General features: G+C 45.3%; 12 protein-coding genes across 12 annotated transcripts; 7 read left to right on the top strand and 5 right to left on the bottom strand.

Moving 5' to 3' along the window:
- Positions 1 to 92: 92 nt before the first annotated feature.
- BRETT_000766 (uncharacterized protein) lies at positions 93 to 2,666 on the top strand (the record flags this gene model as incomplete). The annotated part of the gene is made up of 1 exon (XM_041279328.1): positions 93 to 2,666. One exon carries the CDS (start codon positions 93 to 95, stop codon positions 2,664 to 2,666), a length of 2,574 nt encoding a protein of 857 aa, XP_041137542.1.
- A 1,300-nt stretch (positions 2,667 to 3,966) lies between these two features.
- On the top strand, positions 3,967 to 4,857 carry BRETT_000765 (uncharacterized protein; the record flags this gene model as incomplete). Its single annotated transcript, XM_041279327.1, has 1 exon — positions 3,967 to 4,857. One exon carries the CDS (start codon positions 3,967 to 3,969, stop codon positions 4,855 to 4,857), a length of 891 nt encoding a protein of 296 aa, XP_041137541.1.
- A 487-nt stretch (positions 4,858 to 5,344) lies between these two features.
- Positions 5,345 to 5,839, top strand: BRETT_000764 (uncharacterized protein; the record flags this gene model as incomplete). The annotated part of the gene is made up of 1 exon (XM_041279326.1): positions 5,345 to 5,839. The coding sequence occupies one exon, from the start codon at positions 5,345 to 5,347 to the stop codon at positions 5,837 to 5,839; it is 495 nt and encodes a 164-aa protein (XP_041137540.1).
- Positions 5,840 to 5,925: 86 nt separating this feature from the next.
- Positions 5,926 to 6,501, bottom strand: BRETT_000763 (uncharacterized protein; the record flags this gene model as incomplete). The annotated part of the gene is made up of 1 exon (XM_041279325.1): positions 5,926 to 6,501. One exon carries the CDS (start codon positions 6,499 to 6,501, stop codon positions 5,926 to 5,928), a length of 576 nt encoding a protein of 191 aa, XP_041137539.1.
- Positions 6,502 to 7,224: 723 nt separating this feature from the next.
- On the bottom strand, positions 7,225 to 8,508 carry BRETT_000762 (uncharacterized protein; the record flags this gene model as incomplete). Its single annotated transcript, XM_041279324.1, has 1 exon — positions 7,225 to 8,508. The coding sequence occupies one exon, from the start codon at positions 8,506 to 8,508 to the stop codon at positions 7,225 to 7,227; it is 1,284 nt and encodes a 427-aa protein (XP_041137538.1).
- A 1,423-nt stretch (positions 8,509 to 9,931) lies between these two features.
- BRETT_000761 (uncharacterized protein) lies at positions 9,932 to 10,357 on the top strand (the record flags this gene model as incomplete). Its single annotated transcript, XM_041279323.1, has 1 exon — positions 9,932 to 10,357. The coding sequence occupies one exon, from the start codon at positions 9,932 to 9,934 to the stop codon at positions 10,355 to 10,357; it is 426 nt and encodes a 141-aa protein (XP_041137537.1).
- Positions 10,358 to 10,575: 218 nt separating this feature from the next.
- BRETT_000760 (uncharacterized protein) lies at positions 10,576 to 12,144 on the bottom strand (the record flags this gene model as incomplete). Its single annotated transcript, XM_041279322.1, has 1 exon — positions 10,576 to 12,144. The coding sequence occupies one exon, from the start codon at positions 12,142 to 12,144 to the stop codon at positions 10,576 to 10,578; it is 1,569 nt and encodes a 522-aa protein (XP_041137536.1).
- Positions 12,145 to 12,624: 480 nt separating this feature from the next.
- BRETT_000759 (uncharacterized protein) lies at positions 12,625 to 13,755 on the bottom strand (the record flags this gene model as incomplete). Its single annotated transcript, XM_041279321.1, has 1 exon — positions 12,625 to 13,755. The coding sequence occupies one exon, from the start codon at positions 13,753 to 13,755 to the stop codon at positions 12,625 to 12,627; it is 1,131 nt and encodes a 376-aa protein (XP_041137535.1).
- Positions 13,756 to 15,334: 1,579 nt separating this feature from the next.
- On the top strand, positions 15,335 to 17,995 carry BRETT_000758 (uncharacterized protein; the record flags this gene model as incomplete). The annotated part of the gene is made up of 1 exon (XM_041279320.1): positions 15,335 to 17,995. The coding sequence occupies one exon, from the start codon at positions 15,335 to 15,337 to the stop codon at positions 17,993 to 17,995; it is 2,661 nt and encodes an 886-aa protein (XP_041137534.1).
- Positions 17,996 to 19,182: 1,187 nt separating this feature from the next.
- On the top strand, positions 19,183 to 22,260 carry BRETT_000757 (uncharacterized protein; the record flags this gene model as incomplete). Its single annotated transcript, XM_041279319.1, has 1 exon — positions 19,183 to 22,260. One exon carries the CDS (start codon positions 19,183 to 19,185, stop codon positions 22,258 to 22,260), a length of 3,078 nt encoding a protein of 1,025 aa, XP_041137533.1.
- Positions 22,261 to 23,070: 810 nt separating this feature from the next.
- On the bottom strand, positions 23,071 to 24,999 carry BRETT_000756 (uncharacterized protein; the record flags this gene model as incomplete). Its single annotated transcript, XM_041279318.1, has 1 exon — positions 23,071 to 24,999. The coding sequence occupies one exon, from the start codon at positions 24,997 to 24,999 to the stop codon at positions 23,071 to 23,073; it is 1,929 nt and encodes a 642-aa protein (XP_041137532.1).
- A 615-nt stretch (positions 25,000 to 25,614) lies between these two features.
- BRETT_000755 (uncharacterized protein) lies at positions 25,615 to 26,544 on the top strand (the record flags this gene model as incomplete). Its single annotated transcript, XM_041279317.1, has 1 exon — positions 25,615 to 26,544. The coding sequence occupies one exon, from the start codon at positions 25,615 to 25,617 to the stop codon at positions 26,542 to 26,544; it is 930 nt and encodes a 309-aa protein (XP_041137531.1).
- Position 26,545: the final 1 nt, after the last annotated feature.

Raw genomic sequence — 26,545 nt, 5'->3', positions numbered from 1 at the left:
ATAGTTGAGTGCTAACATGGATTTACAGTTTAAGCTGGTATTTTCATCTTGCAGGAATATTTCAACGGGCAGCTAGTAAAGCAGTAACAAAAATGCCATTACCTATCTTACCGTACTTCTCGAAAGAGCCAGTGTGCAAGAAGATCTCACTTGTGGGACAGGTGTTGATCCCATTTGTGGCTGGAAAAACTAAGTCGGAGGACATCACAAAATATTCAACAACAGCATTTTTCGAGGTTAACTTGGACTACACGTCGGCGGAGATCGACGAGGACACCATAGAACAACTCTTGGCATTGTACAACAAGGGCGTGTCGAAGGTTTTCGCGCCGGTGAGAGTTGCTGAGGAGATCAAGTCACGAATTCCAAATGCAAGACTTGTGTATAAGGTTTTGACAACAGCAGAGGCAGCAGGTGTGAAAAATGCGGCGGTGGCCATCACGGAGACGCCCTCGAGTCCTGAGGCAGTGCAGCCATTTGCCCAGGCCGGCGTGTACGTGTTTGTGAGCCGGAAATTGGACTCTGGCAGCATTTCTGGTTGGGCAAAGTCCGCAGCGACGATTGTGATCGATTCAAGCCTCGTCACGACCGAGTACGAGCACCCAGCGGCTGGAAAAACGCCGTTGATCGAGTACATTGTGGCTGGGTTGAGGACGGACAGACCGGACGGGCTGTACACGACTGTGGCGGTGAATGCAGAGCACCAAGCACTCGGAGTTGCATATTCTTCGAAACAGTCGATTGCAGAGGCTTTTAGGCGCAAGGCGGGCGTGTACCAGTCGAGGACACGTGGCCTATGGGTGAAGGGGTTGACCTCTGGAAACACGCAGGAGTTGTATCGGGTGGACTCGGACTGTGACGGAGATGCGATCCAGTTTGTGGTGGAGCAGAAAGGAGCCGGATTCTGCCACAAGGACACGAGTACGTGTTTCGGGCAGTTGCCAGGGTTGTCGAACTTGGAGACGGTGTTGCGCGAGAGGGTGGCAAACGCTCCAGAAGGTTCCTACACGAAGCGGTTGCTCAACAACCGGAAAATGCTGGATTCGAAGATTAGAGAGGAGGCAGACGAGCTCATTGATGCGAACACGAAGAGCGAGATCGCGTGGGAGGCAGCCGATCTCTTCTACTTTGCGATGGTGAAGTGTGCGAAGAACGGGGTGAGCTTGGCGGACATCGAGAAGAACCTGGAGGCGAAATCTCTAAGAGTGACACGCCGTCAAGGAAATGCCAAGCCTAAATACGTGGCAGAGACAGAGGAACATGACAGGGAGAAACAGCAGAAGGCAGAGAAGGAGGCAGAGAAGAAGGTGGAGCTGGAAATCGACCCAGAGGCCCCAATCGTGCTGAAAAGAGTGGATGCAGACACAGCCTCGGCCGAGGAGGTGGCAGCATGCTTGAAGAGGCCAATCCACACAAGCAAGGACATCATGTCGCTTGTGACACCGATTGTCGAGCGGGTGAAGAGCGAGGGAGACAAGGCACTTCTTGATTTGACGCAGAAGTTCGACCACGTGTCCTTAAAGACGCCAATGATGAGTGCACCGTTCGCAGAGTCGTCGATGCAGATTACCGACGATGTCCGGCGGGCCATCGACATCGCGTTCGAGAATGTGCGCAAATTCCACGAGGCACAGCTCCGCAAAGGTGTCATGAAGGTCGAAACGTGCCCAGGTGTGGTTTGCAGCCGGTTTGCAAGGCCTATTGAGCGGGTTGGGTGTTATGTTCCGGGTGGAACGGCAGTGTTGCCATCCACTTCGCTCATGCTTTCCGTTCCAGCCTTAGTTGCAGGCTGCAAAGACATCATCTTTGCCTCTCCACCGGGCAAGGACGGCAAGTTGACGCCTGAAGTTGTCTACGTGGCCCACAAAGTCGGTGCCAAGGGCATTGTGATGGCCGGAGGTGCCCAGGCAGTGGCTGCCATGGCCTACGGTACGCAAACGATTCCGAAATGCGACAAGATTATGGGTCCCGGCAACCAGTTCGTGACAGCTGCCAAAATGCTTGTTTCGAACGATTCCGCAGCAATGTGTGCCATCGATATGCCTGCCGGACCTTCGGAGGTTCTTGTGGTTGCAGACCAGTTTGCAGACACCGATTTCGTGGCCTCGGATTTGCTTTCGCAGGCCGAACACGGTGTGGACTCGCAGGTTCTCTGTATTGCAGTCAATATGCCAAAGAGCAAGCTCGATGAGCTCGACAGAGCAGTTGACTCGCAGGCCAGAAGACTTCCTCGTGTTGCCATCGTCAGGAAGTGCATTGCACACTCCACTACGTTGCAGGTGAAGACCTACGCGGAGGCCTTTGAGATGGCCAACCGTTACGCTCCGGAGCACTTGATTTTGCAGATCAAGGATGCCGAGAAGTGGGTCGACAGCGTCAACAACGCTGGTTCCGTGTTTGTCGGAGCCTACTCGCCCGAATCCTGCGGTGACTACGCCTCAGGTACAAACCACACGCTTCCAACCTATGGATATGCCAGAATGTACTCCGGTGTCAACACTGCCACCTTCCAGAAGTTCATCACCTCCCAGGTTGTCACTCCAGAAGGTTTGAAGTCGATCGGAAAGGCCACCATGGATTTGGCCGCCGTCGAGGGTCTAGATGCCCACAGAAATGCTGTCAAGATTCGTATGGAGAAGCTTGGCTTGTATCCCCCCAGTAACTAGACCTCCACTTAGATCCCGGTTGTGACGTTTTTCGCTTTTCACTTACTGTGTACTCTTTTTAATGAACGAAGCGAACGAAGCTTTTGGTAGTGCTGTAACTAGTATATTTATTTGCGGGAGATGTGATCTTCTCTCTTCTCTATATTATATCTGCTATCTTCCGTATCTTCTGTATTTACTCTATTCTTTCTATTGCTCTATCTTCTTTCTTCTTTTCCTCCCTTGCTTTTTTCTTCTATCTACTATTCTCTATCTTCTATCCTCTATCTTCTATCCTCTATCTTCTATCCTCTATTGTCTTCTATCTTCTATCTACTCTATCCCAAATAAACACATATAGTTACTGCAGGTTTTTCACGTATTACTATACTATCTGCCACAGCATTGTTTCCAGGACTCAGCCAATTCTCATCTTCCATCCAAACTCTACAATTTATCTCTACATAGCCCACCTTGCATATACTATTCCTCTTCAAGTTTCCACTTTTACTTATTCATCTTCTATCCTGTGCAGTTCCATTACACCTCGATTTGTATTTCACTTCTATCATTTGTCCCTCATACCAAAAGCACTCGACTAAAGTTCAGTGAATAAATTTATTAAAAGGCAGAGGCCCTTTTTCCAAGATAATCCTGTGTGTGATGATAAATCTCATAATTAAATCAAAGTGTGACTTCTGTAACCATAACCTTATCGTGTTACAATCACCGGCCCTACATTGTTTTTCTGTGGCAAATTTAATGCATTCTACAGCTCCTCAAAATTTTTTCTAAAGCTATTTCAAAGCCCAACAGTTGGAAAACAGGAAAAATCACACTTTAGACGCTAAGAATTGCACGGAAAAAGCGTGAAGATTATGACATGCCATCCCAAGAGGCTGATCCAAAAAATTTCCTATTCTGGAAGCGGTCCCAATTTTCATTCATCGGGAGCCACAGGTGCTGCAAATTTCTTTTTCCTCACTTTTGATTTCACCTTCCTTTCTCTCCACTTTTATTTTTCTTTCCAAAGTTTCTCCCCCCTTTAACTATAAATTTCATTGTCGTTTCAATTTATGATCTATCAGATCAATTTCTATCCCGATTGGCCGGAGCCCTGGTACTCCTAAAGGCCTATTTAAGGATGCGTATTCCTGCTTTTTTGAAAAAATATGCAAGTCGGTAAAACTATACTCCAACTTAGTTCTAGTCCACACTCTCACAACTATTTGATTGATAAAGATCAAAGAAGAAAGCTAAACATAATTTTGCAACCAGTACATTACAGATTCACGCTTTCTTGCATTTCCCACCTACAACCATGAACTTTTCCATAAAAGGACTAGCATATAACATAGTGCTTTTTTTGTTGACACTTTGTGCCACAGTGACACTTCTCTTGGCAAACGTTGGATCCATAAAAAAGAACAAGGGGGTTACCTCAATATTTTTCCTTGAGTTGAACTTTTCCGAGGACAGCTTTTCTGAACTTGTGCCAACCGTTGGTTCATATCTGTCTACAACCGAAAATATATATACCTTTGGAATGTATGGATATTGCCGTGGGGAGTCCGATGAAAACGAATCGGACGAAGATGAAACTTTGTATGCCGTTGATTTTACCGTTGACTCGTGCACAAACCCAAAGCCAATGTATGTTTTTGATCCAGATGAGTTTATCCAAGCAGAGGTTCTAAACCAGACCGGATACAATCTCACAGATTCCGAAATAGAGCTCCCAACAAAGATCGATAATTACGTTTCAACTGCAAGAAATCTTTCCAAGGCCACTTACATCACTTCATGCATTGCAATCGGTCTGAACGTGATCACTCTTATCTTTACAATTGTGAACTTCTTCATCAAACCTTTGTTCAGTGTCTTTGCCGCCTCTGTTGAGATGCTTGCATTCATTGCGGCTGTGCTTGCTTCTGGTTGCTCAACTGGAATGTTCAAATACATACAGACTAGTTTCAACAACTCCTACAGTTCATACGGCATAAAGGCTGAATTATCAAGAAACTACTTGATTCTCACCTGGCTCGGGACCGGCTTAAGTGCAGTTGTTTTCATAATATTGGCAGTCAATGGCTGTGTGGGTTGCTGCGGTCCTGCTTTTGGAAGAATTGACAGAAGAGATGTTGAAAAACCAAGTGATGTTGAAAGTTCTAATATCGATTCCGAAAAGAAGGAGTCAGCAGACAGCAAATGAGTTTACAATTTCGTCAATTGTCACTTTATACGTTTATTACTTCATTCTACTCTTTACATTAGATCTTTCCATTCTCGCTTTTCATGCTATCGCAATTTCCGCTTTTTCTTCTACACCCTTTCATCATGTTTTGTTTTTCACTGAAATATTTTAACATAGCATAGGTTTATGACTATTTTGTTTCTTTGTTACCTATCTCACTTTTGTTTGAACGACTTCGTTATATAATCAGAATAAGAATAACATTTCATATCACTGCGTTGTATTTGCATCTTTTCAAGATTTGCACATCTTTACACCAAAAAATGTAAATTTGAGAAGCGAAAGTTGGAGTTTGCATCTGCATTTGTTTGTTTTACTTAGTTTCTTACCCCTCATTAGCTTTTATATACAAGAATATTTAATTACTATTTAATAGTCTGAATATTGCACCCGCAACTAAATCCAGTTTTGCTTTCAGATTTGCCTCTTCTCTACATCTATCAAAATGCTTTTCTTGGCTCCAATTCATGTCATAATTTACGGATTTGACTTGGGATCTTCATCTTTTCACAGTTTTGTTGCTTCAATAGCTGCTCTTAAAACATTGAAGAGAAGAGACTTTGGCAACTTCCAACACAAAGTCTTCCCATACCAATTTCTCACGCAGACAATTGCACCAGGCCTTCTTGCACTTACAGCTCCATACACCTTAACACCTGTTGGTGTTTCACTATTGGCCACATCCTCTATTGGAGGGTTGTTGAACTTGCTATGGGCCAGACCGAAGTGTGATGAGATCAAGAGGAAAAGAAACTTCATCATTGATAATGTGTATGGTGGCGATGATGACAAAGGTATGGAAAGTGATGACTGCAAGCCCTTGAATAAGGAATTCATGAAGTATCACAGATGGAGTTTGTTCTTCAACATGGCATCTATAGTCTCGATCACGGCATACTCCTGGGTTTTAAGTAACGGCTTTTTGTCGCTTCGAAAGTGATTCATTTTCATCCCCTTATTGATCTATGTGCTTTCTTTTTGCTTTTAGACACACTATTGAATATATTCGATAAATCCTGGCAACACTTACCAGTTAGAAGGAAGTAATAGTGCCCCAACTAGTGCTGGCGTTCTCTCTGTTGCTAGCATATCGTAGTTCATTGCTGCATGCTCCGTATCGCTTATCTCCAAACGAATTCCAAGCTTATTAAACCCCTCTCGTGTACTTTTAGAGATCATTCTGGTTTGCTTTCCTAATCCAAGTACTATTAATTCCGGCTTTGGATACAATGCCCGGAGCAAATCCAAGAACTTATGATCCATGTTAAAAACGTTGTTGTTGTGCCCAAGTTTGCAGCTCTTGAAGTTTACTTCGAAAATCTGATCGTTGAGTAAAAGGGTACCAATTGGCTCCTTTTGCTTATTTGGCGAACGCACAACTTTCATGTTTGAAAACACAATTGCCCCCGGCGAAACCATTTCTATGTTGCTCCCTGGTCTTTTTGCTGTGGCAAATAAATCGTAATCATTAAGATGATGTCCCAAATCCGCACCTTTAAACTGATTGCCGACTCTCATTCCACAACCGATTTTAGTTGTGGCGAATAATCTAGACTGGACCAACTTTAGCGGTTTGCAAGGTCTCTTCAGTAGGGATAACATGATTTGTCGCTCGTAAGTACGCAATATTGCTTTATTGTTGTATCGGAATATTGGATATCCGTTCGTGTTTCTGAATTAGTACTCGATTTATGATATCGCTTTCAAGCAAAAAAAAAAAAGTAAAAATGAGAAAGTAGAAAAAACGACTTCCCCTCTGGGTGTCCGTATAAAGGGACTGACTGCATTTAGCAAATAATTTGCATCTCACATTTTTTTACTTACATACTCCAAAGACATCATTGCTTTATTCAGAATATTTCCAACTCTGGGATTATGGCATTGCTTTGGCCATTCGTGGTGAATATATGTGTATGACGTGTCTCCTGCGACACAAAGAAATATAGTAAGGCCAGAAAGAAACTTATTGATAGTTGGAGTGGTAACCACATTAATGTTTGAAGTGGTTAGTTAAAGTAGTTGGTAGCATGCATATTACATAAAAGTGTGATTGTTGAAGACATGTGACTTTCCTTGCCAGTCAAATATTTGATCACATGCATCGATGTGGAAGAATATAATTAAGAGAAAGCTGCTGCTTTATTCTACAGGAACAGATATCTCTATATTAATATTTATTGTCTAACCCAATACCCAGGCAACAGATACTTCAACAGATCAGGCAATAAAGTGTACAGGCGAGTCAAACACTTCTACAGATGGCATTGATCACATTAACAAATCATTAAAAAGCAGCAAAGCACAAAAATAAACACAGCGAGCCCATCAAGCGGATGGAGAAACAAGAATCTTGACGTTCTTCTCCTTGTGCTCGATCAAGTTCTTGTATCCGACGGAAACAGTGTCTTTCAAGGCAACCTTACCGGTTATCATCATCTTGGCAGCATCCAATGGAATGCGACCAGTCTCAAGAGCCTTTATAACCTCCTCGAAATCCTTAACTATGTAACCCATGGAGCCGGTTGCAAACTTCTCCTCGTAGCTGAGACACATTGGCATGTACTTGATTGGCTTGTCGGCCCAGATTGCAACGTTAACGGCAGTTCCGCCGGCACCCAAAGCAGAAATTGAAGTACTAAATGTGACAGGAATGCCTGAGCAGTCAAACGAGGCATCAAAACCTTCCGTTTCCGGCACAAGTGCCTTCAAGTCGCCAATTGCGTCCTTGTGGTCCATTGGGTTGAACACCTCTGCACCCAACTTCTCGGCAAACTCTCTTCTGAGAAGTGCAGGCTCGGAACAGACGATTTTTCCGGCCTCGTGACCTTTGAGGGCAAGAATTGTGGCCAAACCGATCGGACCACCTCCCAAAACCAAAGCAGTCTGGCCCTTCTTGAAGTTTGCCCTCTCGACAGCGTGCCAAGCGACAGAAATAGGCTCAACAAGTGCAGCGATATCCAAAGGAATGGATTCAGGAACTTTGACAACATGGTCTGCTCCGTAGACAATATACTCACCAAAGCCGCCGGAGGCGGTTCCCAAGCCAAGAAAGCTCAAGTCCCTGCAGATGTTGGGCATGCCCTTCTTGCATGCTCCACAAAGGGGCTTGTTTTGCTCCACGGTGTCCTTGTAGTACTTTCTGTCGGAACAGTGGCCTGAGGCCTCCACCACAGCCTTATCCCCAACCTTTATGCCCTTCACGTTCTTGCCCACCTGCACAACTGTTCCGGAGAGCTCGTGGCCCTCCACTAGTGGCAATTTGAAGCCCGAAATCTTGTCCTTTTTGCCTTCTTTAGGGAAGAAAATCGGTCCGTCTAGATATTCGTGAAGATCCGTACCACAAATTCCGCAGTACGCCACCTTGATCTTCACCTGGTTGTCATCCTGGATCTGTGGCTCCGGGGCATCCTCCGAGTACTTCACGTTCTTGCTTCCATAGTATAGTAAACCTTTCATCGAGGAAGGAGAAGTGCTGCTAAAAGACCGGGTTTTGGAAATTGCCGAAGCAAGGGGCATGGCACAACACCGACCGCCGGCAATTGCAATGGACCGGAGGATCTGCGGACCGGAGGAAACCGCTAGTCTACCTAAAACCGACCGTGCAAGCATGTTGAAGTGAAAATAAAGCAAGTATCAAAATGCGTAAGGACTCGCTTATCTGAGGCGATAAGGATAAATTAATAACTTGAAATTTTTTTTTTTTTGCAATAGCGAAAAAAAAGTGCAAACTATGATATGATAATTACAAATAACACAGAAGCAGAGTTAACCAGACAAACAATTAAGATGGCGAGATGCAGAGTGAAAGCAAGAGAGTGCGGGGAAATACCATTATTTATAATGTGGGGAAAATGCTGTTTTGTTGTTGGTCGTTCAAAAGCCACCCACTTACCTCTATTAATCCACCCACTTGTTTCCATTTACCAACCCGCACCTAGCATTTTTCATGATACAATCAAAACAAACATCATCCCCAAAAAGTCCGTCACCCGACTAACCGGCAAATGTGGAAATCCGGCTACTTGGACAATCCTGCCTGCATTTGCCCCTCCATTATTATCATTATAGTATTTTTAWTTTTATTTTATTTATTTATTTTTTTTGATCGAAAAACACTCATTGTTGACCGGGTCTAGTGTAACAATGTATTCCCTCAACTGTCCGGGGAAGGGAAGATCTCTGATACATATTCCGGGTCATACTTGGGAGCTTCTAATTGGACAATATGGCGCACCCCCGGGAAATTCACCGTTGGCAATTCTTCATACGAAAACTCTGTGCTGCAGATATCACTATGGCAACGAACCCCCAAAAATGTACCCCATAACGGAAAAAAATGTGGAATCTGACGGGCTCCTTTTCCGAATTTGAAAATTGTGTACGGTTAGCGCATACGTAGCCGCAAGAAACAGCTCCAATGACATCCCGCACAGCGCTCTTTTCCTAAACGAATTAAGCATCGGTCATTTCGTACAGATCGGCAAATTAGGTATCCCCGCTGAAGCCCGCCCGTTGCTGCTGCGGTTAACGTTAGGAAGAGTTCATTCAGCGCTATTTGTAAGTGCACTGCGGGAGATACGAATGCGCAGCTTTCCCTATTTAGCGCAGCCTTGTCGGAATCCGCCGCAAAGCTGGTGGCCCCACATCGACCCACCCCGTCTTTTACTCGTTTCGGCCAATCATCCGCTCGTATTTCATCATCCCACAATAGCCGGGGAATACACTCGTATGATTTTCCCGGAACTTGCGCGGGGTCGGGTGAGATGTCGCCCGAAAAAAAGGGAACAAGTGTAGGGATGGTCGTAAAATATATTTTTTGAGAAATGTAAGGATGGCCGTCAATTTGTAGATCACGCAGTGTACGGATGCCAACGCTTTTTTTTGATTTTTTTTGTGTTTTACTTCTGCTTCCACTTTAATTTTCAAGCCTTCGCAATATGCTCTTCATTTATCTGAACAGCCAATCCACTACCACACCTTTTCCACACATTCTTCACGTTTTTTCCACATAATCAACATTTGGCACATAGTGATGGCAGCGATAAACTTTATACAACAAGTATCGAAGGCCCGTAATGGGCTAGGGTCGTTTGTTTTGCCCTGTAAGAAGATTCTGATTACATACTGCGATTTTGGCGGTTCATCTGTAGGAATGAGAGATTTCTTGAGATCAAGACTGAAAGGATTTGCTTCACAGTATCCGGAGATCGAGTTCCAGGTTCTGGAGAAGCCTGGATTTCATCCAGTCATCAGAGGTTTTTACACAAATGAGAAGAGCAAACAAATATGCTGCAGGAAATGGAACGCAGATGTAATTGAGAACAAGCTGAAGTTGCTCATAAATTCGACCGGCTCGAAGTTGAAGAAGCCTAAGCAGAATGTCATATCACTTAATAGCTCTGTTAGGGGTATATGGTCACCATTCCATGTTGATCCATCCCAGCGTTACAAGATATAAGTGCACATGCGCATTAGAGGCATATAATATTTCTCGGCTTTATTCAGGTTGCTTCGAAATCTTTTCGCGGGAGTCATTACAATTTACATGTCGCAGCGTGTTTAAGTATTTGCTACGGATCAAAATTTTTTTTTCTCGCTCCCTGCTTCACCTTCATGGAACACATCTTGTCCATTCTTCATTCCTGTACATATAATTACATATAAATTCATAGCTATTTAAAACAGTCCATTATCGTAAGGGCAATCAATACTGTCATGTCCAGGTCGTTCACATAGTCCACACCATTTTGTGCGTCCGGCAGCAGGATCCGCCTTTGTTTCTGGCTCATATACTTTAAGTTCACCTTTATCAGTCAGAAGTTGTGTTTCCTCATGTATATCATTACTTACACGATTTTTGTTCTCTTTTGGATTGTCATCTTTTTTCTTTAACTTATCATCCTTTTCTTTTAATTTGACAACCTTCTCTTTTAACTTGTTATCTTTCTCTTTCAATTTATCATCTTTCTCCTTTAACTTGTCATCTTTCTCCTTCAATATTTGATCCTTTTCATCAATTTTCTTCTTTAGTTCCTCCAATCTTTGATCCTTTTCATCAAGTTTCTTCTCTAACTCCTCCAATTTGCGATCCTTCTCCTTCAATTTATCCTCCACTTCCTTTATTCGGTCGGCGGATTTCTTGTATTTCTCTAATAGCTCCCTCTTGCCTTTTTCCACATTCTCAATCTGCTTCTTAAGATAATCTTCGGATGCTTGCAGAACATTCTTGTCATTCTCGGCCTGCCCGAGTTTCTGCTTGAGCGATTTTAATTCAGCTTCAAGTTTTTGGGATGTTTCGGCACTTGAATTGGATTGCTTACTCTTTTTGGAAATCTGGTTCTGAAGCTCTTTGATTTCCTGATCCTGGTCCTCAATTTTCAGTTCTAAGGTGTAATTCTCCATCTCAAACTTCCTCATACTGTTTATCTCTTTATCCTTGGAAGCCTTCAAATCTTTGAATGCATCATCCTTCGACTGCAACTGCTTCTGGAGCTCATCTATCTCTTTCTTTAAAGCTGAAGTTTCATCTTTAGCATCTTCACCAACAGGTTTACTCTTGGCCTTCGCCTGTAGCTCTTTGAACTTCTTTGCATACATTTCCTGGCTCTCTTTTGTCTGCGATTCAAGCAGTTCGATTGTCTCTAGCAGCTCCTTTATCTGGCTTTCAGCATTTTTCTTAAACTTCGAATATCTTTCTTCTTTCGACTTCAACTGCTTATCGTAATCGGCAAGAATTGGCTCAAAGTTGGAGATAGTGGACTCCATCTCTTTGAGAATTTGAGAACGCTCTTCCAACTTGGTTTCATACTGCTTTATCTTCAGATTACACTCTTTATTTTTGGCTTCCAGCTGCTGCAATTGCTCGTTATTTGGACTATTTGGAAGCGGACTGGATGAAAATGAACTGGATGAGTGTAGCGGTGACGCCAGTGCGGAAGAATTGCTGCTTATTGTATTTTCAGAGTTGAGTGACAGATGCCCGTTAAAGGACTTCACCCTGCTTCCTTTATTCAGCTTTAAAAGTGCTTTGTACGGTATAAATAAGCCTGTCAATGGCTCCGAAGTGTCGAAATAATGAACTCCGTATGCATTTCCTGAGTTTTTTCCTTTCTTGCGTAGTGCACCCATCAACTCTACACCTGCAAACACCCCGGACTTGTCCTTAATTGGACCAACATACTTCAAGATGGCATATCCGTTAAGAAAGCGAACTGTGGAGCCTACCTTCAACTCCGGGTCAGTCATTGGTTTCGGGCTGTGAAATTCTGTTAAATGAAGGATTGGTGAATTTACAACGGCCTGTATATATGATTTTTTCCAGCAAAAAGATAAGTTGTACTAAATAGAGCTTATCGAGGAGATGTTAGGATGAGATCGGAGACAGATCAGTGGGAAGAGATAGAAAAAAATAAAAAAATAGAAGTCGCGAAAATGTAAACAACAGGGAAGAATGGAGGGAAGAAAAGTGAAAAGAATAATAGAAGCAGCGAAAACAGAGGGAAAGAATAGAGGTAAATCCGATGGAAAAGAATAGAGGTAAATTAGATGAAAAAGAATGGAGGTAAATTAGATGAAAAAGAATAGAATAGAAGTACAATTATGCGTAAAGAAATACAGTTCAACACACTACATACAACTTTCCAATACAATAATCCAGCATCCTAAACATTAATCAGTCGTCTATTCATTGCCCATTACACATGATACATAAAATTAGCGGCGCATTCAGATCCGGCCGTTTGGAGTAACGAGAATCTTGACATTGGTCTCCTTGTGAGTAATCAACTCCTTGAAACCCTTCTCAACGGTATCCTTAGGCTCAACCTTACCGGTGATCATGTGTCTGATGCAGTCGATCGGGATGAGACCTGAGTCGATGGCCTTGATGACAGCGGCGAAATCATCAACAACGTAACCCATGGAACCTGTAGCGAACTTCTCCTGGTACGTCAAGCACATAGGAATGTATTTGATTGGCTTGTCGGCCCAGATTGCGACGTTAACGGCAGTTCCGCCGGGTCCCAAGGCATCAATCGAAGTACTAAACGTGACAGGAATGCCTGAGCAGTCAAACGAGGCATCGAAACCCTCCGTTTCCGGAACCAGAGCCTTCAAGTCGCCAATTGGGTCCTTGTGGTCCATTGGGTTGAACACCTCTGCACCCAACTTCTTGGCAAGCTCCCTTCTGATGAGTGCAGGCTCGGAGCAGACGATTTTTCCTGCTTTGTGGCCTCTCAATGCCAAAATTGAGGCCAAACCGATCGGGCCACCTCCTAGCACCAAAGCTGTCTGGCCAGGCTTGAAGTTTGCCCTCTCGACACCGTGCCAAGCCACGGAAATAGGTTCAACCAAGGCAGCAGTGTCGATTGGAATCGAATCAGGAACTTTCAAGATATGTTCGGCACCATAAACAACATACTGGCCGAAACCACCAGATGCAACACCCAAACCGATGAAGTTCGTGTTTTTGCAGCAGTTTGGCTTTCCGGCCTTGCATGCACTGCAGAAAGGCTTTGGCTCAACCGTCTTTTTGTAGTGAACCATGTCTGAACAGTGTGCAGAAGCCTCAATAACGACATGGTCACCAGGCTTGAGGTGCGTCACGTTCGAACCCACCTTCTCGACAATTCCAGACATCTCGTGTCCCGGGCAGATGGGAACAGTTGCTCCGGAAATGGGATTCACGTCTCCCTTCTTTGGGAAGAAAATTGGACCCTCCAAGTATTCGTGAAGATCTGTACCACAGATGCCACAGTATGCCACCTTGACTTTGACCTGGTTCTCATCCTCGATTTCTGGCTCGGGGATGTCCGAGTATCTGAGATCTCCCCTGTCGTAAAATAGAAGTCCCTTCATAGTTTTAATAATGAACTGTTGCTAGTCTTTAGTTCTGCTGTTAAGCTAAGCTTTAGTCAATCAAAGAAGATAATCCTTTGGCTGTTGAAGAACTGAGTGTTGCAGAAAGCTGCGAAAGCAATTTACAAGTGTTAAATCCACATTTATCAACAACACGAGGGGAATTGCCTCTTCTTTTATACTTGTGCCAATCGAAATCTGGTGCGACCTCATCGTTTCCACCTGCAGATTGGGGTGCTAATCTGCTTTGTTATAGGTTGCTTTTCCACCTTCCTAATTCATCCATCTACGCATTAATCTCGTTCTATTATTATTAATTTTTTTTTTTTTCAATTCACTTTTTTCTGTTGCTTTTCTAATCATTATTATTTTTTTTTTTTCTTCCCCCCGTGTCCCTGCGCTAAGCTTGCTGACCGCTGCGCAACGAACGCCCGAGGGTCAAGCGCAGACCGCCGGGATGCTAGGCTAGCTTTTGTGCTCACCCCACTACATCGGACAATCGGGTTCTCTCAGTAGATTTTGGGCTACAAACTGTTTTATTGTATCGAATGCGTTCGCAAAAAATTTTCCCCTTTTTCTCTCGTTTTTCCGTTTTACTTGTCCAATCCCTTCCAAAAGGGTAACGGAAAAGGCCGCCAAATTCCGCCTTCGCTGCACTTTCAAAGGTCCGACGTATTGTTGGAATGTCCGGTACAAATAACAAGTTTTACTGCATGTACACACAAAATTTACTGACTCTAGTGTAATTTGGGGTTCCTCTTTTCACCCGTCATGTCTGCCGGAGCTGTAAAAATCGAACTTGTTTCGTTCGGGCGTGAAAAGTTCAACATTTCAGAAAATTTCGAATCTGTCCGTGTCTGATATTTCCCGTTGCTCCTTGTTTTCTCCTTTGGGCTGGTGACTGCTTTCCATTGATGGGCCACGGGAAGAAGTTTTACGGAATCCGAGTCTTACTCGCAGATACCCTCGTTTCGGAAAAATTTTTCGTCACGATGTGTCCCGAGAGCTCATTTCTGGCACCCCCTGTTTTTTTTTTTTTTTTTCTCATCGGGTAACGTGACTAGCCCAAATTTGAGTCATGTATGGAACCACGCCAGGGAAGGAGCAAGCTGGTGCACGGATGAGTGATTCGGACAGATAGGTAGCGTTGTGCATAATTAATTGAGTAACTCAATTTTTTTTTTTTTTTTTAATGTTTATCGTTTTAGCGGGACACCAATCTCCTGCTTCTCCATTGTTTGCCAAGCCTCGCATGTCAGGCAATGCAGGCAGGGGGTTCTATTCTAATTTTAATTTGTCTATCTGTCAAGGGGTTGAATCATCAAGGCATCCGAAACGGTCCTGCATCCGTGTGATTCACACCGCATTCAGTTTTTATCTTTCAAATACGTTGATTAGTGTTTCCGGGTGGTTGCTTATTTCTAGATTCGAACTCTAGCCGCATCAGTCCGTAAAAAAAAATCCAATCAGCACCGTTTTTTTTTTTTTTTTTTTTTTTTCCTGGCGTCCATCTTTCACACACACTGGAATCGGTTTCGCCAACTCTTGCTTCTCTCTCAGCATTTCCAGTTTTGCACAGATGGCCACCAAACAGAACAGCAATGATTCATTTGCCTGCATCTCGGGTGGGGTATCTCCAGCCGGTCATACGCCGGCAGCTTCGTTTTCAAAGCAGTTACACAAAAAACGTCAACACAAGTATAGCAGAGGTGGATGTGTGACTTGTAAGAGCAAAAAAGTTAAGTGTGACGAGCACAAGCCCATGTGCCATCGGTGCAGGCGGCTAAATCTAGAGTGTGGGTACCAGCCGTTCAAATTTGAACATGTGGTGAGTACAGATCAGGTTCCTCGAGGAGCGAAATTTCCGAAGATTGTTTTTAAGAACATACAGGTAGCAGGAGGGAGTGTTGGAGGTGTTGATGAAGGTGAAGGTGAAGAAGATGAAGAAGATGAAGAAGATGAAGGTGAGGCTGATGAAGGTGAAGGTGATGAAAATGATGAAAATGATGAAAATACTGCTGGTAGTTCAAAGTTTCTTGGCAATACAGAAATGCAGCAGCAAGGATGCAATGGTGAAAAATCGACAGACTGCCAGGCAGAAGATGATCCAGCGGTTCAGCCGGCGGAGGACCGGTTTTCGCGGCAGATTGCAAACATGTTGGCAAACCAGGAACACTTGGTTGACGATATAATGGAGGAAAACAAGCGGTACTCGATGCCCGGGCAGGTTCCGGTATTTTGGAGTGGAAAAAGCATTTCTGGGCTTGCCGAACAATCGGATCCGGGCCCGGGGCCTACGGAAAGCTCCGACACGGTCGGGCCGGGGCTGCAGAACTTTGCTGCGTTGTTTTTTGATGCTGTTCCAGGCCTGGGTGCGGTGCAATGCAAGTCAGAGCAGCTGCCAGAGTTGAAGGACACCCGTGCACCAGACGTAGACACCCGTGCGCCGGAAGAGTTTGCTCGCGGCTCGCAGTTCGAACCCCGCAGGTACGACTTTTTGCAGTGCCTCGCACGGTCAGACAGCAAGCAGAAAATGGATGTTTTGTGCGAAACGTTGGGTCTCACGTGGCGGGAATCGGTGGATTTCCGCTCGTTCATGTTGAATATTCAGCCAACGTTGAACCCATTTGCATCGTCGTATTTCGACTCGTCGACAACACATGTATTGCTCGAAAAAGCACACACAAGTCCATATCTCCTAAATGCGATGCTTGCCTGCGGTTCACGGTACCTGATTGAGAAACTGGTGTCGGTACGCCGCGGGCTGGACAATGGGAATGTGGAAAACGGCCCAGACCAGCTGTCAGAGAAGCTTTTTACGATAAATCATCGAATCCGGCGAATTGAGACCGATCGCACCAAGTATCTCTCGAATTGCTATCGGCATTTGAAGAACTTGCTTGAGAAACCCGAGCGGATGCCGGCGGAGGCCGAAAGTGCGTTGCTCACCAGCATTATTCTAACTGCAGACCTCTCATCCTTTTCCGATAGTCACTGGAGCGTTCACTTGAAGGGAGCCAAGCAATTCTTGTGGGACTACGTGGAGTGTGGCCGCCCCATTACAGACACCATCATCATTTCCAAGTATCTGCTCGCGTCGCTTGAAATTTCGGTGCTTATGATGACTCCCGAGTCGTTACTTGATCCTTCCGTCATTTCACTCCCTGAATTGGACAAGGCGTATCCTGTGCCTGTTAACTATGCTTCGATGACCCAGCTCTATCGTCTTGGGATGGTCCAGGATGGGTATCGGGAGAAAATCGGGCCGGATGGGTCTGCAACCGCCGTTTTTGTCCCGGGAGCCTTCAAACTCTACTTGGGGTACACAGACGACGTTATGAGCCTTATAAAGGCGATAATCTATGCGAGAGGGCACGCTGCAGAGACCGGTAAGGTTGTTGACCCGCTTGCAACGTGTGAGATCTTCGCGTTGATTGCAAAAGCAAAGAAATCGTACATTATGACGAAAGACGCCCCGTTCCAGATCCCGATTTCCTCCAGATTCCATCCGTATTACACCGGTGTTGACAAGTTGAGGGCGTACCCGAGTGCGTACGGACTCGTTTCGGGCGGCTTACCGGACCAAAACACGTGCTGGTTCTCATATTTCGACATGTGCAACCAGGCCAGGGTTGATGCCTTGCACTTGTACGTTCTTGTAAGCAACACTTTTATGGGGATGCCGCCCACAAACGCACATGTCCGCCGGCTTTTCCGCCGGGCCATGAAGAATTTCGGCTTTCTTGTTCGTTTCACTAAAAACGAACTGCCCCAACACGATCTGGACTTGTTGGATCGCCACTACAATCGTGATCTCGTGCTTTCCGACCCTGCTGACCTCGTTCAGCTCAACACTGAGGACAACACCGTCATCCTTACCCCTGAAAAAATCGATCAAGTGTGCCGCAGTGAGTTGACAAACACGTTTAAGCACCCAATCAACTACGATCGATACGTTGAGTGCCATATAGACCACCGGATCTGCATGGTGCAGTGGTGTGTGATGATCTTTGGCTTCTGCTCCGTCACGCCCAGCGAAAAAATCATAATTGAAAGCTTGCTCATGAGACTTTTGAAGGTTGGAATCAAGAGCGGCCGGTTATCTTTGGAAAAGTTGTCTAGAGTCTGGACTTTGCGGAGGATCCGGTACCGGGGGGATTCGGGAGTGCTTTACCCACTTCATGCTGATTATGGCAACGAGTTTTTCCGGGATGAGAGCAAGGGCATCTTGTTCACGTAGGGAAAGCAGAGAGAGTTTGTCTGATAGTAAGTTTGAAGTCACTAAACACCAGCTATATGTTATGAAAGGCCTTTGGGTTGGGTACGTAGCTTTGGACTGAATTCCGTGTCTGAGTTGTGTTAATACTGTTGAGAATGTTGGTGTAGTTATGCTGTAATAAGTTGTTTCATGTGAAATATGTTGTCAACATGTTAACATTTCTCAATCTACGAACTATATTCTCTAAACTATATTCTCTAAACTATATTCTCTAAACTATATTTTATAAACTATATTCTGTGAGCTAACATTCTATAAACTATATTCTATGAGCTATATCCTATGAAGTAAAATATAAACTTGTTGCAATTTTTGGGTGATGCCGATTACTTCATGAAGTTTCTCGTTAACTAGTATATTTGTTTTTAAATGCTAAAGAAAGGAAAAGGAAAAATTAAACGAGCCAAAGAAGAAGACATTATGGACTAAATAAAAGTGGAAAATGTGTTTAATACTTTTAATCCTTATGAGAGAGGTTTTCTTGACATAGACAGGGCAGTTAGATATAGACACGACTGCCGACTAATCTATTACACTAGTATTAAACTACTATTCCATAAACTAGTATCGCATGAACTATCATATATAGTATGAACTAATATCTACATTACTGTTCTGCAAGCAGGCTCTTTCATATCATCCATTAGTTCACCAAACATAAAGGCCTATTTTAAACCCAATCCCCAAACACCCTCTCTATTGTTAAATTTGCATGATTAATTCACGGACGATCAGAAATATTGGGATTAAAAATTAAAACAAAAAACATAGTAATACGAGTCACGAAAAGCTATTATTTGACCTCGTGGTTGTCAGAAGTGCTGATTACGTAACCAGGCAAATTCTGGCCTTCGGGAGTAATTAGGCCCAAAGGGGTAAGTTTGTTGCTGAGTTGGTACGAAATGAGGTGCGTCAAAACGCGTAAATTTTCAGCGAAAGAAAATGTGGACGAAAAAAAAAAACGTTGCACACTGCTTCAGTTTAATAGCATTCGAAGTTTTCAGAAGAAGGATAAAAAAGGTAAAGAAGACAAGGAAAAGCAGAATAAAAAGAACTAAGGATAGGAAAGAAAAGGTAGGAAAGAAAAGATTAAGAACAAAATACTTGAGGATATTAAAGAAATAAAATAAAACCAAGGAATATTGAAGATGTCAGGAATCGCATCATCACCACTTCCTTCATCCCCAGGGTTGGGAGTGAACAGCTCGAATATTTTGAGCGACTTGAACAGCTCACAGATGCCACAGGCAGGGTCGTCATCGATGCAAGAGCATTCGCAAACAACACTTTTTGGAAACTCACAGGCAGCCCAAGGAGAGCCTCAAAGAGCAGAAGATGAGATGGAAACAGATGAAGAGCCACCACCACATGTTCTCAGACGGCGGAAGGACTTGAGTTCGATCCCCAGGGTGGTGGATCTGACCGCGGAGAAGGTGCGGGAGGCGTTTGAGCAGTTCCTCGAGGAGTATGAGGTGGGAGGAGAGGAGGAAGGAAAAGAGAGAGAAAAAGAGGCAGAAGGGGAAGGAGAGCCGGCAGAAAGCACAAAACCGCACAAGGTGTACCTTGAGCAGATATCAGTGATGGCCATGTACGACCTGTCGACGCTGTACGTGGACTACAAGCAGCTCCTCACGCGGGAAAACGGGATTTTGGCAAGTGCGATCGCAGACCAGTACTACCGGTTCTTGCCGTACTTGGAGGCCGGTTTGCGGCATGTAATCAAGCGGCACGAGCCCGGGATGTTGAGCCGGAGGGCCCCGGTGGCCGACGGGGAGGCGGAGGCTGCTGCCAGCGGCACAAGAGTGTTCCAAATCTCGTTTTACGGCCTACCCGCAGTGCATCGACTCCGGGAGCTGCGTGCAGAGAAAATCGGGGCTCTACTTTCAGTATCGGGCACGGTGACCCGAACCAGCGAGGTGAGGCCCGAGTTGTACCGTGGTACGTTCAGCTGTGACGTGTGCAAGACTCAGGTGGAGAATGTGGAGCAAACTTTCAGATACACGGAGCCCACATCGTGTCCGAATCCAAACTGTGACAACCAGATCTTGTGGACGTTGAACGTGGCGCAGTCGGTGTTTGTTGACTGGCAAAAAGTGCGTGTGCAGGAGAGTTCAGGTGAGATTCCGACCGGGTCGATGCCGCGGACGATCGACGTGATTCTCCGGGGCGACCTCGTCGATCGGGCAAAACCGGGGGACAGGTGTCTTTTCACGGGGACGGAGATAGTGGTGCCGGATGTTTCGCAGCTGGGTCTCCCCGGGGTGAAGCCGGCCAGCATCCGGGCCCGGGGGTTCGGAATTGCGGCGGAGTCCGGTGCCGCCGGGGTGACGGGGCTCCGGTCGCTCGGGGCCCGCGAGCTCACGTACCGCATAGCGTTTCTGGGCTGCCACGTGTGCCCGGTGGGTCTTACCGAGGCGCCCGGTGGCGCTACCGGGGCCGGCGGAGCTGGTGCCGCAGGGGGACTCCCCGGTGGGGTGCCCGGTGGGATGCCCGGGGACACCATGCTCGCCCCAGAGCACGGAATCTCCAGGGAGGACAACGAGAGGCAGCAGGAGGCATTCTTGAACACGCTCACGGAGGAGGAGGTCAACGAGCTCAAGGAAATGGTCGGTGACGACCACATCTACTCGAAGCTGGTCGCGTCGATCGCCCCGTCGATTTTCGGCCACGAGATCATCAAGAAAGGTCTGCTTCTCCAGCAGCTAGGTGGGGTTCACAAGCGGACTGTGGAGGGCATCGAGCTCAGAGGGGACATCAACGTGTGCGTGGTGGGCGACCCATCGACCGCGAAATCGCAGTTTCTCAAGTGGGTGACCGGGTTTTCTCCCAGAGCCGTGTACACTTCCGGTAAAGCGTCCACTGCAGCTGGTCTAACAGCCTCAGTTGTGAAGGATGAGGAGTCCGGCGAGTTCACCATCGAGGCCGGGGCCCTCATGCTCGCAGATAACGGCATTTGCTGCATCGATGAATTCGACAAGATGGATATTTCCGACCAGGTCGCAATTCACGAGGCCATGGAGCAACAGACCATTTCGATAGCCAAAGCCGGCATCCACGCAACACTCAATGCCCGGACGTCGATCCTCGCTGCAGCCAACCCGATCGGCGGCCGGTATAATGCCAAAAGAAGCCTCCGGAGCAATCTTGCGATGAGTGCACCGATCATGTCGCGTTTCGACCTGTTTTTCGTCATTTTGGACGAGTGCAACGAGAAAATCGACACCCAGCTCGCCAGCCACATCGTTAACATCCACATGCTCCGGGACGACGCCGTCGACGCGCCGTTCTCCACCGACCAGCTCCTCCGCTACATCCGGTATGCCCGCACTTTCAAGCCTAAGATGACTGCCGAGGCCAGGGACTACCTTGTGCAAAAATACAAGGAACTCCGGGCCGACGACTCCCAGGGCTTTGGCCGAACAAGCTACCGGATCACCGTTCGGCAGCTCGAGTCGATGATCCGTCTTTCCGAGGCCATAGCCCGGGCCAACTGCACGGAAGATATCACTCCTCGTTTTGTTGCCGAGGCGTATGATCTTTTGCGGCAGTCGATCATCCGGGTGGAGAAGGATGATGTTGATCTTGGGATGGGGGATGAGGAGGGTGAGGATGAGAATGAGGGTGAGGATGAGAATGAGGGTGAGAATGAGAATGAGGGTGAGAATGAGGGTGAAAATGAGAATGAGGGTGAAAATGAGAATGACAATGAGAAGGACCATCAAAGAAAGAACGCAAACAATCACAGACATCCTAAGAACAAATTCCTCATCCCGTACGACAAGTACATCCGCATGATGAACATGTTCGTCAGGCGAATCGGATCCTCCAAGAACTCATCCGAAGACCCTCAGGGCTACACCGGTTCTGAACTTGTCGACTGGTATCTTTTCCAGATCGAGTCCGAGATCAACTCGGAGCGTGAGTACTGGGCCGAGAGCAAGATCGCGTACAAGGTGCTTAGCCGGTTGGTTAAGGACCGCATTTTGATGAGAGTCAACCCCGAATCGGTCGACACTCTAGACGATATACCGCCGGAATTCAACATAGATGATGATATGCCGGCCAAAGAGCGCAAGGAGAAACTTGAGGGGCTCGCCAAGTGGAGGAAAAAGAGAGAGATCGAGAAAAAGATCAGGATGATCTACATCCTACATCCAAACTGTGCCATTGTCGACTTCTTGGACCAGGGAACCCAGGATGAGGAGGCAGAGCACAATGAGAGCTGATTGGTGTGTTGTGAATTGTGTATATTGGAATATATGTTGCTAATAATTAACTGTCCTGCTAATTACAGATTGTGTATTTTACTTCTAACTGCCACCTTTGCTACTTGCTTGATGTAATCACGATTACTTCGACAGTATGCAATTTACCTGATGTCACACTTCCTCAACAAAACTAAAAGTACCATAACACTGCACTCAGTTGTAATAGATTCATATAAAACTAGCCTTTCATGCCCAGAAAACCTCACTCATAAGGAATAAAGGTATTAGGCATGAGCATTCCACCTCGTTTACTTCCTCTATACTTCATTCTTTATTTTTATCCTTCCTTTAGCCTTAAACGCTCAGTGTGTTGGTTAACGAGAAATCTTATAAAGATTTCGAGTATTTCTGCTCGGAACTATTGACTGAATAGCTTTTCTCACCAGTTCCTGCTTGAGTTGTGTCAACCCGAGCTAGTGAACATGTTTAAACGCTTCTTTGTACAATCCTACCATCTGTATGTGGGTCAAGCCCGAATGTATGGAATTCAATCCACCAAATACTAGTCACACTTAAACCAAATCAACCAAAATATTATGAACTTTTAATATTACATCAGCATAACATTTTGCACAGTTCACACGTGGCAGATACCTAAGGCGGCTTAATTGGTTAGTTAAATGAATTCCTTACGTACACAGTATTCACTTCGCATTCCTAATAATGACCATTAGTATAGATTATCCTAAGTCACACCTCCTGGATTAACATCCTAGTTTCACCTAACATTACATACTTACAGTATTACAACTATTCCACCTCAGCAAGTCATAATCTTGCTTCTTCCCCCCGATACCACCAACGAATAGCGGCACTCCCTTTATCTGGAAAGTGCTTGTTGGCCACAAGAATCGAATCCCACAGCTTATCTAGCAATGCCTGTTTTTCCTCGTTGTTCACCACCGGATCCACCAAACTGGACTTGATCTTCTGCATCCAGCCAATATATACAGCATCCGGTATCAACGGTGTCACCTGAATAAGCATGGCTGCCAAAGCCGGCTGTCTGTGCTTGAAATGTGCCGTTTTTTGCTCTTCAAGATGCTCGTTGGACGAATGCATGCATTCTCTGAATATCAGCAAGAAAATTTCATCACACAACGTTTTATCCGCATCATACAAGGCAGATCCCGGAGAAACGGCCCTCGCAACAGTATCAACCACTACGGAAGTCTGTCTAAAAGAAAGCTTTGATGGAAATTGCTTTAATGCAATCTGCAAGTACTCATATACCGTCTTTTTCGTTTGCTGAAGCCAACTACTGGTTGAGGCCTCATTTGAATCCTGCAAAAGCTCAAAATATCCAAGAACCACAGAATGCGATCCTTCCAACACCTCCTGAGATGCTGGATTCTCAATTAGTTGCCGCACAATGGCGAGAACAGTATCGAATCGTATCTCTCTTGGAAGAATGCCGATGCAGCTCTCTGAAAAATTTAGCCAAAAGAGCAGTTTCGACCTCGCCATGAAATCGGAAGCCGACGCGTCGATCGGCCGGAGAGATTCCGCCCACGTTTGGACAAGCAGACCAGCTGCATGTGCATCCATGTTTTTCAAACAGTCGAGTGACACATTATAGACAAAAGTGTAAGCATCGAATCCGCCGGTTCCGATCGCATCGGAAATGAAACTGGTGTACAGAAGCGAGTCAAGCATCCTCCTGCTAAAGCCACAGCATGATTTGGCATCCTTAAATGTGCCCTGTTGGTAGATAAACCTGGCAACACCTTCAAACATGGAAATCAGGGCAAAGAAGTTCTGCTTGAGAAGCTTCCAGGTGGGAGAATTTGTATTTGCCTGTGTAATGTGGGCAGAATGCACCAAATCAAATAAGGACACGCAATAATTACGGCAGTGATTCAAACACGAGTCGATGCATTTGATAGCAGTCATCTGATCCGGATATACGCTTAGCAGAGTGCAGAAAAGCCTCGACAAACCGCTGAGATATGAAACAGCGATGGAATTGGTGGATTTTGCCGTTATTAAACGACCGTTGTCAAATCCATATGGTGAATTAAAGACAAAAACAACGAGATCTAACGGAAGATCGGGTCTCAACCTCAATATTTGCGCCAAGGTACGTTCTGAAACCTGGTCTTGAACACAGGATAAGCAGATAAGCTCCATGTATATGAGATCTTTCCCCAACCAGAGAGATTGGCTGGAAACTAGGCAGCGTCCAAAAGTTTCGAGAAACTTCGAATCAGCTTCCCGAATGGCCTCCAAATAGCGCGGATACGGATCATGGGTCTCTCTGGATGCTTCTGCAGTAAGGCATCCCGCTATAATCGGGCAAACTTTCCAACTATTCATGAATATTGGACCGCTGCAAAGAACATTTCTCACCGCCGCAAAAATCGACCGGTAAAACGAATAAAACGGAACCGTTGGCTCCGAAACCTGGTATTTCTTCTCAACGACGTATCGGAAGCAGTCGATCGTCCTTACGGCCCACCGGAGCTCGATCACCTGGCCATCATTGAAGAAAAGTGGGCATTGCAAGAAATATTGAGTCAACAATTGGACATTGGCCGCATTCTTAATTCTGGGATAGTAGTATGCCAAGTAAGAGAGGATTTTTTCAGGGTCGGTGGAGGCATCTGGGTGGATTAGCTGCTTGAACAAATAGTCTAGTTCGGGCGAGCCTTGTGTACTAATTCCATATTTCAACTTTTCAGTTCCACTTAATGACATTTTATCATAAATGAGTCTTCCCTCAGGACCGAGTCTCGAGCGAAGATCTCGAATTGGAAGCATGCTCAAATGCAGTAGCGATGTGGAAGAAATGACCCGTTTTTATATTAGCAGAATGGCAATTGTTTTTAACGATTGGTGTAAATGTAACACAATCTAAATGTAACACAATCTAATGTAGCACGATCTATGTAGCGCGATCTATGCAGTACAATCTGAATACAACACGATCTAAATGAAGCAAGATCTAAACGAGACACTAATTCGCCGATTGTGTTCCAAATGCAGCCCTTGTGATCTATGGAAAACACTTGTAATATAAAAATTTGCTGCAGTATAAAGATTGCTCTGTCTGATATGCAGGTGGACTGATGTGAGTGCTGAAAAATAAAACGGGCTCGATAAGATAAAAGAAATAAATTGGGAAGAAAAAAAAATAAAATAAAATGAAGTAAAGCCAAAAACATCGCACTTACCTATTTATGCATCATGTATCTTTTGGTGTTCTTTCAACTTTCACTAACAAAACACACCCACATACCCTCTATCAGACTCGGCCGCATCCCAAACAATAAGCTTTAATATAATAGAACCTCCAATCCCGCTCTGCTGACGATGTCGCCTATTCTACTAAAGGGATATAAGCACTTGCCGGTTAGTGCAGTCGTCACTGTTGCAATGATTGCCTTCTCACTTGCAGGATCAATTCTCAACATACGATCGTACTTCTTGCTTGCATTCTCTCCGTTTATCTCCAAATGGCATCAATGGTGGCGTTTGTTGCTTTTTCAACTTCAGTTTCAGAACGAGTCACAGTTAGTTCTCGGTGTTGTTTTATTCACCTTTGCCTTCAAGAACCTCGAAAGGATATTTGGGTCGCTCAAATTCACACAGATTCTTCTTCTTCTATATTTCTACAACGCAGTTTTTCTCGCGGCTATCCTGGCTGTGCTCTATATGTTCCTCGGAATCAACATCTACATCCCATCTGGACCGTATGGGATTCTTTTTGGTTTGATGTATCCGTTCAAAAAGTACACACCAACAGTTTACCAGGTCGAATTGAACTTCGGGGCCCTTAATCGGGCCTCTGCCTTGCCGGATAATGCTGCTGATGTGGAAGGTGAGTCGCCAGATGGCTTGAATTCTTCTTCAAACGACGATTTTCATCTTTTCTTTGGAAACAACACGATTGCCATGGCTTTGGCCACAATATTGTTTTTCAGTGAAGGCGTAGTGAGCTCTCCCATCGCCTGTCTGGTAGGCTATCTTGTTGGTGCACTTCTTTTCAACGACTTTCTTCCATTCCGTGATTCGAAATTCGCCTTTTTGCACAACTTTTACCACAAGTGCAAGCAGAAAATCCCGTTTTTGCGCCGCAGATATATTGCCTTGGGCTCCAGCACGGTTGAGACGAATTCCCGGTCGGCGTCACCAGAAAACATCGATCAATTCAATAACGAGTTGCACGAAACTCATGAAAATGATGGTGATACACCTGCGAGAAGTCTCGGTACACAATTGCTTGACACGTTCAGAAGATGAT

This window comes from Brettanomyces bruxellensis, chromosome 8, assembly GCF_011074885.1.
Source record: "Brettanomyces bruxellensis chromosome 8, complete sequence".
In the NCBI taxonomy this organism is placed as follows: Eukaryota; Fungi; Ascomycota; class Pichiomycetes; order Pichiales; family Pichiaceae; genus Brettanomyces; species Brettanomyces bruxellensis.
This window is presented reverse-complemented; position numbering and strand designations above follow the sequence as displayed.